The sequence below is a fragment of the Orycteropus afer genome, unplaced genomic scaffold (assembly GCF_000298275.1).
Source record: "Orycteropus afer afer isolate SDZICR_OR568_19922 unplaced genomic scaffold, OryAfe1.0 scaffold00281, whole genome shotgun sequence".
NCBI classification, from domain to species: domain Eukaryota; kingdom Metazoa; phylum Chordata; class Mammalia; order Tubulidentata; family Orycteropodidae; genus Orycteropus; species Orycteropus afer.
The window spans coordinates 3,779,003-3,792,256 of record NW_006921868.1 but is presented as its reverse complement, the minus strand read 5'-3'; the positions used below and the strand labels follow the sequence as shown (position 1 = coordinate 3,792,256).

Genomic DNA, 13,254 nt, shown 5'->3' with positions numbered 1-13,254 from the left:
TTCATGTCTTCTGCCCATTTTTTAATTGGATTATTTGTCTTTTTGTTATTGAGGTATTGGAGTTTTCTATAAATTCTAGAGATAAGTCCCTTGTCAGTTATGTCATTGCCAAATATTTCTCCCAATCCATAGGTTCTCTTTTGACTCTTTTGGAGAAATCTTAGGAAGCACATAAAATTTAATTTTTAGAAGGCCCCATTCATCAAGTTTCTCTTCTGCTGTTTGTGCATTTTGAATTATGTTTGATAGTCTATTTATGCCATATATTAGGGCCCCTAAATTTGCCCCTAGTTTTTCCTTTTGGAACTTTATAGTTTGAGGTATCACATTTAAGTCTTTGATCCATCTGGAGTTAGTTTTTGTGTGTAGTGTGAGGTACAGATCTTGTTTCATTTTTCTGCAAATGGGTCTCCAGTTTTGCCAGCACCATTTATTGAACAAACATTCTCTTCCCCATTTAATGTATTTTGGCCCTTTGTCAAATATCAGTTGACCATAGGTCGACGGATCTATTTCTGGCTTCTCAGTTCTATTCCATGGGTCTATGTGTCTGTTATTGTGCCAATACCAGGCACTTTTGACTACTGTGGCTGTATAGTAGATTTTGAGATCTGGCAGTGTGAGACCTCCTACTTTGTTGTTCTTCTTCAATAGTGCTTTGCTTTTCCAATGTCTCTTTTCTTTCCATATAAAGTTAGTGATTGGTTTTTCCACATCCTTAAAAAATGTTGGTGGGAATCTGGATTAGGATTGCGTTGAATGTATAGATTGCTTTGGGTAAAATTGACGTTTTCATGGTTGAAAAATTGACATTATCCATGAGCATGGTATGTGCTTCTGTTTATGTAGATCTCTTATGGTTTCTTGAAGTCGTTTTTAATAGTTTTTTTTTGTACAGGTCTATTGTGTCCCTGGTAAGATTTATTCCCAAGTATTTTATTTTTTTTGGTAGCTATTATAAATGGTATTGATTTCCTTATTTGTTTTTCAGCAATCTCTTTGATGGTGTAGAGGAATCCAACTGATTTTTGGATGTTCATTTTGTATCCTGCCATGATGCTAAATCTCTCAATTAGTTCCAGTAGATTTTTGACTGAGTCTCTTGTGTTTTTTAGGTATAGGATCATATCATCAGGAAATAGTGATAGCTTGACTTCTTCCTTACCAATTTGGATGCATTTGATTTCCCTTTCTTGCCTTATTGCCCTGGCCAGGAGTTCCAATACAATGTTGAATAGAAGTGGTGATAGATCCTTGTCTGGTTCCTGTTGGCAAGGGGAATGGTTTCAGTCTCTCTCCACTGAGAATAATGTTGGCTGTTGGTTTTGTATAGATGCCCCATATAATGTTGAGGAATGTCCCTTCATTCCTATTTTGCCAAGAGTTTTGATCAGGAATGGGTGTTGGATTTTATCAAATGCCTTTTCTGTGTCAATTGATATGATCATGTGGTTCTTTTTCTTTGTTTTATTTATGTGGTGAATGACATTGATTGTTTTTCTAATGTTGAACCATCCTTGCATACCTGATAGGAGCCCCACTTGGTCATAATGAATGATTTTCTTGATACATATTGTTGGAGTCAGTTGGCTAGGATTTTGTTGATGATTTGTTGCAAATAAAATCTTACTGAAATAATTCAAAAACAGTTACAACAGTATATTGACAGAGAACTTGCAGAAATGCAAGCTGAATTTAAAAGAGGATGTGGAACGAGGGATATCGTTGCTAATGTCAGGTGGATCTTGGATGAAAAGGAAGTATACCAAAAAGATGTTTACTTGTGTTTTATTGACTATGCAAAAGCATTAGATTGTGTGGTTCATAACAAATTATGGATAACATTGAGAAGAATGGGAATTCCACAACACTTGGTTGTGCTCATCAGGAACCTGTACATAGACCAGGAGGCTGTTGTTCAAACAGAACAAGGGGATACTGCATGGTTTAAAATCAAGAAGGGAGTGTGTCAGGGTTGTATCCTTTCATCGTACTTGTGCTGTTTGCATGCTGAACAAAGTATCTGAGAAGCTGGATTATCTGAAGAAGACCGTGGCATCAGGATTGGAGGAAGAATCATTAACAACCTGTGATACGCTGATGGTACAACTTTGCTTGCTGAAAGTGAGCATGACTTGAAGCACATACTGATGAAGATTAAAGACTACAGTCTGCAGTATGGATTATACCTCAATACAAAGAAAAAAATCTTCATAACTCGACCAAAAGCACCCCAATAAATGGAGAAAAGGTTGAAGTTGTTAAAGATTTCATATTACTTTGTTTCATAATCAACACCAGTAGAAGCAGTAGTTAGGACATCGGACTATGTATTGCACTGGGCAAATCTGCTGCAAAAGACCTCTTTCAAGCGCTTAAGAGCAAAAGATGTCTCTTTTAAGACTAAGGTGTGCCTAACCTAAGCCATGGTATTTTCAGTCACCTTATGTGCGTGTAAGAGCTGGACAGTGAACAAGGAAGACCAAAGAAGAGTTGATACTTTTGAGTTGGGGTGTTGGCAAAGAATACTGAAAGTACTGTGGACTGCCAAAAGAAAGAACAAATCTGTCCTGCAAGAAGTACAGCCAGAATGCTTCTGGAGAGGGAGAATGGCCAGACTTCGTCTTACTTACTTTGGTCATGTTGTCAGAAGGTACCATTCCCTGGAGAAGTAAATCATACTTGGTAAAGTGGAGGGTCAGCAAAAAAGGAGAAGGCCCCTCAATGAGGTGGATTGACAAAGTGGCTGCAACAGTGGACTCAGGTATAGCAAGCATTGTCAGGCTGGCATGGTGTTTCGTTGTTGTACATAGGGTGCTGTGAGTCAGAGCTGACTTGACAGTATGTAACATCAACATTACTGACTATACTTAATTGTCATTTCAGCTACATGTTTTAACATTCCCACTTCCTTTTTTTAAAATAAGAGAATATAGTCTTGATGGTATGCAATGTATGTCTGCATATGTGTTTATTATTTATACACCATTAATAAATGATATTTTTTGTTCCTTTAATGAATTTGTATTAGTGGAAAATCAAATGTAATTATTTCTGTAATATTTTTAAATGATATTTTTCTACAGCTCACTTTCTTGAAGATTGAAATAACCTTTATATACAGCTTATTAGAGAAATGCTATGTTTTCGATCTGAGAGAAAGAACTCTTGTCCTTTTTGATTTTAGAGGCTTGTGTGTGTTTGTGTGTGTGCATGTGCATATGTGTGCCATGTGTGCATGTATGTGACAGAGAGAGACAGGGAATATGAATTTCCCTGCCTGAAATGTTAACAGCAAGAAAGCTTTGTCATTATAATGTGGGAGAATTTTTTTTTTTTTTCATTATTCACTGTGAATCTGTGGGAATCTGATTTTCACCTTTCACAATCAAAAGTATAGATTTTCTTGTAGATTATCCATATAGTGCAATAGGACTTCGGTGTAGTAGAGTTTTTTGTTTTGTTTTTAAAGACCTTAAAGAAATGAAAACTTTACTCTCCCAATTTCAGGGTAATAATAACTGAAAGCCAGTTATTACCTCCCGAGGCATGTTTAGGGTCAGATATTCAAAGTGAAATCAAAATTAATTCCAAAACATGAATGTTTATTAATGGCATATACCCTATCCTGCTTTTATTGAATCTCTTTGATATTATATAAAATGATCAACTGTAGGAAGTGTGGAGAGTGTTGCGAATGTCCATTGAGATGCTGCTGACTTTCTTACAGGAGAAACTAGCAGCACTTGAAGCAAGTATTGAACAGCGACTCAAGTGGGCAGGCGGTGCCAATCCTGCGCTGGCACCTGTACTTCAGGATTTTGAAGCAACAATAAGTGAAAGAAGAAATCTTGTCCTTAAAGAGAGCCAAAGAGCAAGTCAGGTATTGTAACTCACATGTACCATCTTTATATATACGGATAGAATCGAGTTAACCTGTAGAACTGATTTGAAGTGACCTTTGGGATAACCAGGGAGAGCTTGAGAGTTCACACCACTGGGGGATAGGCCTCACTCAGGCTGAGCTCACAGCTGATTATTTCTGTAGGCCCTTACTGCCTTTCAATTATATATTAAGGGAGTAGATTAAGCCTGTATTGAAAAAGAAATACAGTTTTAATTCCATATGTGTCTGAGATTCTCTTTATTTGCAACTAAGATGATCCAAAGACTTGAATAGGTGTTTTGGATTTTTTTTTTCCCCACATGGCCATAAAATGTTTTTGTGGCCTTGTGCCCTGTTAGAGGTTGTTAATGAACTTTGAACTTTGTTGTGATTGAAAAAGAGAAAAACCCAAACAACTCTATCAGGGAAATTTTCACCCAGGTGCAAAATCAGCCAGTATAATACGACCTATAACCCATATACTCATCACCAAAGTTTCATTATCAACTTAAGTCCTATCTTCATTTATCTGTGTCCTCTATCCCCTTCCCATGTTTTAACAAATCCCAAACATTTTATCTGTAAATATTTCAGTATGGATCTATAAAGATAACAATTATTTTGAAAGATAACAATACTGTTACAATAAAAATCTTATCACCTTAAAAAATATGCTTACTTACTAACAAATCTCCTGTTAGTGTTTTGTGATCTTTGTCATTAAGCAGGAGCAGACTGAGAAGGGAAATTGTCTGGCAAAAATGTTTGGTGAAATTTGGACAAAACACAATTGCAGCTAAATATTATTAATAGTTTTATTATGGAATAAATTTTCTATGTAAAAACAGGTATGTAGAAGATAAATAGGTGCCTTGTTAGCACACTAGGTAGCGCATCAGTATCATGATCTGAAGGTTGTGAGTTTGACCCTCACATGAAGTAGGACACTTAGGAGCTCTGGTGGTGCAGTACCTAAGGCATTTGACTGCTAACCAGAAGTTTGGTGGTTCACACCCACCAGCTACTCAGCAGAAGGAAGATAGGGCAATCTGTTTCTGTAAAGATTACTGCCTTGGAAACCCACGGGCGTCACTATGAATCAGATTCAACTTGAGGACGGTGAGTTTGGGGTTTTGTTTTTTTTTTTTTGAGAAGATAATTTACTTATTTGTTCTTTGGCCATCTCAGACCTAACATCAACAAAAATTAAAATGTGTATTTATAGTCTCTATAAGAATTTGATATGCGACCAAAAGGTCTGACATTTTCAGAACCACTTCTGGTTCTGATTTCTGGAAATGAGCAGACAGTGATTTTTCATGTCATTAATTGCAGCTTGGTTCTTTGTGGAAGTGGTTCTATTCCTCTTTTGCTTCTTTATAGGTCACTTTCCTCTGCAGCAATATCATTCATTTTGAAAGTTTACGAACTAGAACTGCGGAAGCCTTAAACCTGGATGCTGCATTATTTGAACTAATCAAACGGTGTCAGCAAATGTGTTCATTTGCATCCCAGTTTAACAGCTCAGTCTCTGAGTTAGAGCTTCGCTTATTACAGAGAGTGGTGAGTCTTGAGTTTTGATGAGAGTGACAAGACTTGGTGTTTAAAATGGTAGAGCTAATGTTACATCCTCAAGGTCAAGTGATATGTTTACTCAGTTTACATTTACTGTGCATGTGCTATATGTAAAACATTGTTATTAGGGATACAGTGATACTTAAGCCCTCAAGGAACTTAGGTGTATACAAATAATATTGAATGAAAAAGTAAAAAGGATTCTTAGAACCACAGAGAGGAGGGGAAAGACTGTACAGCACATGATTCAGATGCACTGAAAACAGGGAAGTAGTGGGAGATGAATGCTGGGAAGGTGGGTTGAGTGCAGGAATACTAAGCTGGTAAGTTTGGAGTTTATATGGAGTATGTATATTGGGGAGCTCTGGTTTCTTTTTTCTTTGGTTTGGTACATTTAGTTTATTACAAACAACATTGCAAAGATACCATTGGTCGTATATATGGTTTCATTTTAAAGAATGATTTAGAGTGAGTTTAGGCACCTAGATAATGGATTTCTTTGTCATTCCAGCTATATTTCTCAGGTCTCAAATTTTAAACATTTATACTCTGAATGATTATGCAGAAAAGCTAAAAATATTAGTCTACATTTCATAGATTGTTTAAATCAAGTCCTGTTTTGCAGGGTAAATAATTCACGACTCTTAGCAACTGAGGTTTTCTTTCTGGTAGCTTATGTTTCTAACACCTTATGGTGAGGAGGAACTGGAAGGGGAGGAGAGTAATAGAAATCAAATGATTCCAACTGATAGTTAAAATCAAACAAATGGTTTTTCTGTTTAGGACACCAGTCTTGAACATCCTATTGGCAGCTCCGAATGGCTTTTGTCTGCACATAAACAGTTGACCCAGGATATGTCCACTCAGAGGGCAATTCAGACAGAGAAAGAGCAACAGATAGAAGCAGTCTGTGAAACAATTCAGAATCTGGTTGATAATATTAAGACTGTGCTCACTGGTCATAACCGACAGCTTGGAGATGTCAAACATCTCCTGAAAGCAATGGCTAAGGTAAGATTGATACCATCGACACACTCATATTTATTCTTCCCTTTTTATAAAATTACAGGTAGTTTTATTTGTGAAAAAATAATGATATTTTGTAAACAAAAATCATTCCAAGTCACATCTTCCACTTTATTTGTAACCAAGTTAATTTGTCTTTTCATCAACCATATTTTTAGGCAGATGGTATTATTCTGGTTTTATACACAGAAAAGCTGAGGCTTAAAGAATTGGTTCATCCAAGGTCACATAACTTGTTTCAGAGCTGAGACTTCAACAAGTCTCAAAGGCTTTGATCTCCAGTCTCTCTTTCTCATCCTTATCCTTACCTTACCCTATCCTTATACTTTTTTCCTCCAAAATGAAGGGAATATTGTTTCTTCTTCCTCTAGTATCTTACAGATCTAAACAGTAAGAAAACTGAGTCCCCAGGCAAAGCTAAATTACTTCATGATCCCAAAGCAGTAAATAATATAATTTAAGGATTTATTTCATACTGGAAATGCTATGAAAAAGGAGTTGAACTATAATAAACATTACAGACAGTCCCCAGGTTACGAATGAGAGCCCTTCCTAATGGTGTCTTTAAAAATTTATAGATCAATAGGAACAAGTGCGTTTGGTTAGTATTTAGCCTTACTTGAGTATAAGAAAAGATGTGAAGCCTTTTCAATGATTTAAAAACTGCACATACAGCAAATGAAGGTGATTGTGATGAAGAATTTGTTGCAAGTGGTGGGTTGCTTTGTTTCGAGGTGAGGGTAAATTTTACATAGTGTTAAAACAGGACTTCAAAAATGGCAGTGCCCCACTCAAAGGTGGTGGCTGACTGTACCACTTTTAATGTGTGTGGCTCTCCACAGTCCTGCCAGTGATCCAGTTTCATGCGTCAGGCTCCTGAAAGAGCCCACTGTACCTCTTCTGAGTCCCATCCCAGGACTTTGACATGTCATTTTTCTCATTCTGGTTAGCATTCTGGATCTCCCAAGTTGCAAAATTTTAGTCTGTTCCTATTTCACTTCATCTGCCATGGCAGAACCGGTTCAAAGCCCTACATTAAAGGGCAAGTAGGAGCTGTCTGGAAGTCAGACATTTGTATCCAGCCCAGGGATTGCCTGTACGTACATTAACTGAAACTTGAAATATTTGTTACTTCTTAATCAAACTCATAAAAGTAATTGCTGAGACAAAAACCACTGGTATATTGGTTCTAGGATGAAGAAGCTGCTCTGGCAGATGGTGAAGATGTTCCTTATGATAATAGTGTTAGGCAGTTCTTGGGTGAATATAAATCATGGCAAGATAACATTCAGACGGTGCTGTTTACATTAGTCCAGGCCATGGGTCAGGTTCGAAGTCAAGAACATGTGGAAATGCTCCAGGAAATAACTCCCACCTTGAAAGAACTAAAAACACAAAGTCAGAGGTAAGAATGCCATTCTGGTTCAATTTTAAATGTAAGCAAAATGTCTGTTACAGTAAGAAGTTTTGTCTCTGGATTTAACTTGTTTGGTATTATTCATATTTATAAGAAGTTATCTGGTAAATCATTTGGTCAGTCAGCCATTTCATTTTGTATTTCAGTGTCTATAATAATTTAGTGAGTTTTGCATCACCCTTAGTCACCGATGCAACAAACGAATGTTCAAGTCCAACATCATCTGCTACTTATCAGCCATCCTTTGCTGCAGGTAGGCCTTCCCTACTTCAAGAAGACCTTAATCTTGATCTATTAATAATCTGTGCATTGATTTTAGGTGTTTAATTATACTGTGAATTTTCTAATATGTTTTTAGTCATCACCTTTTTAAAGGGTTCTTCTAAGCCTTGTCATACCTTAAACGGAACCATTTTTTCTTAACTTCAAAAATACTCAGATGAGAGAGTAAAAATACTTTATATTCAAATATTCTTCTTTAAAAAATTATTTTATAATTATAAAATATATGATGGTTAGAGAGATTTAGAGAAATACATAACAGAAAAGAAAAATTTATAGTTCTGTTCCAGGTAGTAGAAATAAAGCCACTGTGTATTTGTCAGCTGGCTTCTCTGCATGTGTGTACACCCCCACACACAAATTGGGATTGTTCTGTGGATGCAATTTTTGTTGCTTTTGATAATTTCTTTGTTATTAAGTAAACTTTAAAAAAATGCCAAATTTAATAAGCTGTTTTATGACTGCACTATATTAATCTTCTGTTGTTGGATAGTTGTTTATAGTTTTTGAATGTCACAACAAGCTAGTGAACATACCTGTTAAGGCTGTTTAGGAGGACAGTTACTATATCAAAGGACAAGGACTTTAAGGTTGTGAAATCAAGTCTGTTTTCAAGGCTGTACATTTGTGGTTGATTTTATTCGCCTTTACTCCCTCTCCTTTTTCCCTTTTGCCCCGCTCCATCTTATGTGTACGTGTAAACTGAGCTTCCATCTCTCTCTGTAGCAGTCCGGAGTAACACTGGCCAGAAGACTCAGCCTGATGTCATGTCACAGAATGCAAAAAAGCTGATTCAGAAAAATCTTGCTACATCAGCAGATACTCCACCAAGCACTGTTCCAGGAACTGGCAAGAGTGTTGCTTGTAGTCCTAAGAAGGCTGTCAGAGATCCTAAAACTGGGAAAGGTAATTAGTTAAAGTAAGGATGCCTTCCTTTATACAAGATGACAGTTTAACTTAATGTATGTTTTCTTGCTTCATAGCTGTGCAAGAGAGAAACTCATATGCAGTGAGCGTGTGGAAGAGAGTGAAAGCCAAGTTAGAGGGCCGAGATGTTGATCCAAATAGGAGGATGTCAGTTGCTGAACAGGTGACTGTTTTTCAAACTTGAGTTGTATGTTTTAATGTTGCCAACAAAGTATAGGTTTGAAGATTTTCCTAACCCATTTTCTTGGTGGAGCTCTGGTATGTAGTGCCTAAGGCACTTAACTGCTAACCAGAAGGCTGGCGGTTCAAACCCACCGGCCACTCCTTGGAAGGAAGGTTGGGCAATCTACTTCCATAGTGATACTGCCTCGGAAACCCAAGGAGGGGTCGCTGTGAGTCAGATCCGACTCAACGGCAAATAACAATGACAACAACATTTCCTTGGTGGTTCACTAAAAAAACAAGGAACTTAAATAATCTACTGTCAGGATTCAGAAGATTTTGAGTAACATAGCTGGAGTTGTTAAATATTCCTGGTATACCTGACCCTTCCTTATTAGCACTTATCTTTGTCCCCAACCCTGATGAGGAAATTGAAGGTATAATAAGACTTTCCTTCCTCCACCAAACTGTAGTTAATTTGCAGTTTAAAGAGGACAACCTGAAGGTTTTAAATGAAATAAGGTTGTTACAGAAATAGTATCTATACAGAGTACATAGGAATCATTGAAAGTTTGTGTGAAATAATTACCTTGGTATTTTCTCATTAGTGTTATTACAATTGTTTGTATAAATTTAGAAATTATTCCTTTCTCCATTTAAATTTTGAAGAATTTCAAACCTACAGAAAAGAAGTAGCAGTGCCCATCTACTTTTCATGTAAATTTTTCCACATTTGCTTTATTTTTCTTTCTGTGTGTATATATCCATGGATAGTAGTTATTTTTCCCCAAACCACTTGAGAGTTAATTGCAGATATCGTAAGACTTCATGATTAAGTGTTTTGGCATGTATCTCCTTAAGAGCAAGGAGACATTGTAATACGTAACCAATCATATGATTATCAACTCAGGAAACTTAACATGGATGCAATACTGTTATCTAACACACAGTCCATAATCAGACCACAGTAAGCTCTTTAATGTTTAGTTGCCCTCACTTGTCACCCTCTCCCTAAGATTTAGTCAAGGTTGAGCATGTATTTCATTTACTTGTCCTGCTTCTCTAGTTCCTTTAGTGTCTAGAAGACTTTCAGGCCTTTCTCTTTTTTGTCTTCTATGATACTGTACAGACCAGTTGGCTTGCAGAGCATGTCTCAGTTTGTATTTGTCTTACATTTTCCTCAGGATTAGATTCAGGTTCACCTTTATGTGACAGGAATATGGCATTAATGATATGTCTGTCTTGGTGTTTTAGATCAAGGGTATATAATGTCAGATTGTATCATCTTTGGTGATGTTAAGCTGAATCATTTGTTCAAAGGTGGAGTCCTTCTGATTTCTCCATTACTAATGTATCTTTTTCTCTTTGTAATTAATAAGCCATCTGTGGGGTAAAAATTTGAGAGTGAATACCCTATTTTCCACTGGCTTGGTACCCACAATTCCACTTTAACATTGGTTAAGAAAGTTGTTCCACTGTCGTTATAGGGCCTGGCTTAAACTCTCTTTGGGCAAGAAGCCATGGATGATACGCAGAATGAAGGGTATCTTTATTTCAGAAACTTTCTGATATGTTAATGGGCTTTGTGCTTTTCATATCTTTGGTTTAAAGGAATGAATGCTGGGCTATTAAGCTTTTCATTCTAATAACTATTGAATTTTCTCCGAAAGAAAGTTAAGGGCTCACAGGGCAGGGTATAGAGGCTTTGCACACGACTTCTAGCATCTGTTTTAACTCAGCAGACAGCTATCGAGCATTTACCACACTTGAGCCCTGATGGGCGTTCTGGATATAGAGATGGCTGTATCTCTTAACTATCAAGGAGAATTTAGCTGAGTAGGACCAAGGGGCATTTGCTGAGCGCACCCACTGTGTCCCAGAATCTGTGCTAGGTATATGTTTATATAGCATCTAAGCATTTATCCAGCGACTTCATGTGTTAAACCCTGAGAGCACCTGTCTGGTACTTTTTTGGTAAAGAAATAAAAGTAGTAGTTGAGTTTTTTGCCTGTGAGTGTCAGGCTTCAGAGGTGCCTGGGATCTTCCCCAAGTAGCACAGCAGAAAGCCTGTGCCTCTGGTAAATTACATCTTCATTGAGGAATTCGTGAGGCTCAAAGGGGTTGTGACTTTCCTGCGACTCACATAGTGTGAATAGTGGAATTATGAGAGAAGCCCACATGACTTAACCTCTCTTTTTGCCTTAGCACTGCACGCACACCTTTTGGATAAATGATAAAGAATTAGTGATTAGAAAAGTACTCTTGAACAATTAATATAACACATATGTAACCATGTACTGTCAAGTTTTCTAATGATTCTTTTGTCCTACCTGTTTTTGCAGGTTGACTACGTCATTAAGGAAGCAACTAATCTAGATAACTTGGCTCAGCTGTATGAAGGTTGGACAGCCTGGGTGTGAATGGGAAGACAGTAGATGAGTCTGGTTAAGCGAGGTCAGACATCCACCAGAATCAACTCAGCCTCAGGCATCCAAAGCCACACCACAGTCGGTGGTGATGCAACTGGGGGCTTACTCTGAGGAAACCTAGGAAATCTCGGTGCACTAGGAAGCGAATCCTGCAGGACAGCTGCACTCAGGGATACGCCCAACACCATGGCCTGCAACCCCAGGGTCAAGGGTGAAAGAAAGGAAGCTCACCGCCTGAACACGGAGATTGTCTTTCTGCCACAGAACAGCCCGTAAACGTGTCAGGAGGTTAGCTGCAGAAAGAAATCGAGATGCCGCGGAGCACAGAGTGATTTGGAACTTCATTCCACATGACCCTGTGTGTACAATCCAGGAAAAAACAAACCCCGCCAGAAACAGAGAAACTGGGGCCGCGAAGAAATCACAGCCAAGGAAGATTTGATGCATTCAGATTCTCGATTGTTGCTCGGCAACAGTACTGGTTGGGTTGACCAGTAAGAACAAAAAGGCTATGCGATATGAATTTCAGAAATGGACTGAAAATGGAGAGCTATATGTAACAGATACACTACATTGGAAGAACTCACTTCTGAAATGAAGGGAAGAAGTCACCCCACTCTTCCTCACTTTTTCCCCTTCTTCCCCTCTCTTTCCCCTTCCTCCCCTTTCCCCTTTTTACCTAATCCACTAGATTAGCCATCTTTCAAATTCACTTTTATTTCAATCCTTATATTTTATATACTTCCACATTGATGCTGTTAACAACTTGTATTTGGAGTGATAAACAGAAATTTCTCCACAACCACTGATTACATGGAAAATTCAAGGATTGTTTAAAGGTCTGGTGATCACAGACAAGATGTAATTCTGGTTATTTAAGTCATTTCTGTGATTCTATCATGTACAGTTTCCCAGAATTGTCACTGTGCATTCAAAAGCAATGAGTCTAACAGGCATTTGATTTAATGTACACTCTACTCTGCTTTGCTTATAGTGTACATTTTTTGGGGTCATTCAAGTTTTCCCTCTTCTGTGATTGCTGTAGTTTTTTTTCATAGAAAGTAGATAATCCAGTGTAATCTTTCACCTTTTTAAAACCAGGATAGAGTATCTATTAGAGTTTTACATTGTTGATGACAGATTAACAATAAAGTGATGTTCTGGTGAAGGTAGAGTGAAATGTTTTTTCAATTCAGTTTTCTCATTTGATACTTTTAATTTACAAGGTGTAAATTAAAAGTGTTTTAGTTTACCTGGCATTTTAGGACATGTACATGAAACATCAGCCAAAGTAAGAACCACCAACATCTTTTATTAAGTTTGGTTATTAAAGTAGTCTGTGAAGTACTTCACTTTTTGCACAGTTTTAATAGTTTGCTCTTTAGTAATCCATTATAGTGAATTCCTGATCAAGGTTTCCTTAAATTTAGCATTGCATTTCTGTACTGGACTGACTGTGTAAGCTAAATTGTTGACCCAGAATAAAAATCCAGGCTTGAATAAGTTTCTTGAAATCGCGGATTAACTCACAGTGGAACACGCACGATTCC

General features: G+C 37.4%; 1 protein-coding gene across 1 annotated transcript in view; it reads left to right on the top strand.

The window, feature by feature from the left end:
- Positions 1-11,695, top strand: part of SMG1 (SMG1 nonsense mediated mRNA decay associated PI3K related kinase) — a 144,551-nt gene extending 132,856 nt beyond the window's left edge. Inside the window, exons 56-63 of the mRNA XM_007950585.1 lie at positions 3,731-3,883; positions 5,270-5,449; positions 6,245-6,472; positions 7,681-7,892; positions 8,051-8,157; positions 8,913-9,092; positions 9,170-9,276; positions 11,618-11,695. Of these exons, the coding sequence (XP_007948776.1) occupies positions 3,731-3,883; positions 5,270-5,449; positions 6,245-6,472; positions 7,681-7,892; positions 8,051-8,157; positions 8,913-9,092; positions 9,170-9,276; positions 11,618-11,695 (1,245 nt within the window). The remainder of the gene's footprint in view (positions 1-3,730; positions 3,884-5,269; positions 5,450-6,244; positions 6,473-7,680; positions 7,893-8,050; positions 8,158-8,912; positions 9,093-9,169; positions 9,277-11,617) is intronic.
- The last annotated feature ends 1,559 nt before the right edge of the window (positions 11,696-13,254 follow it).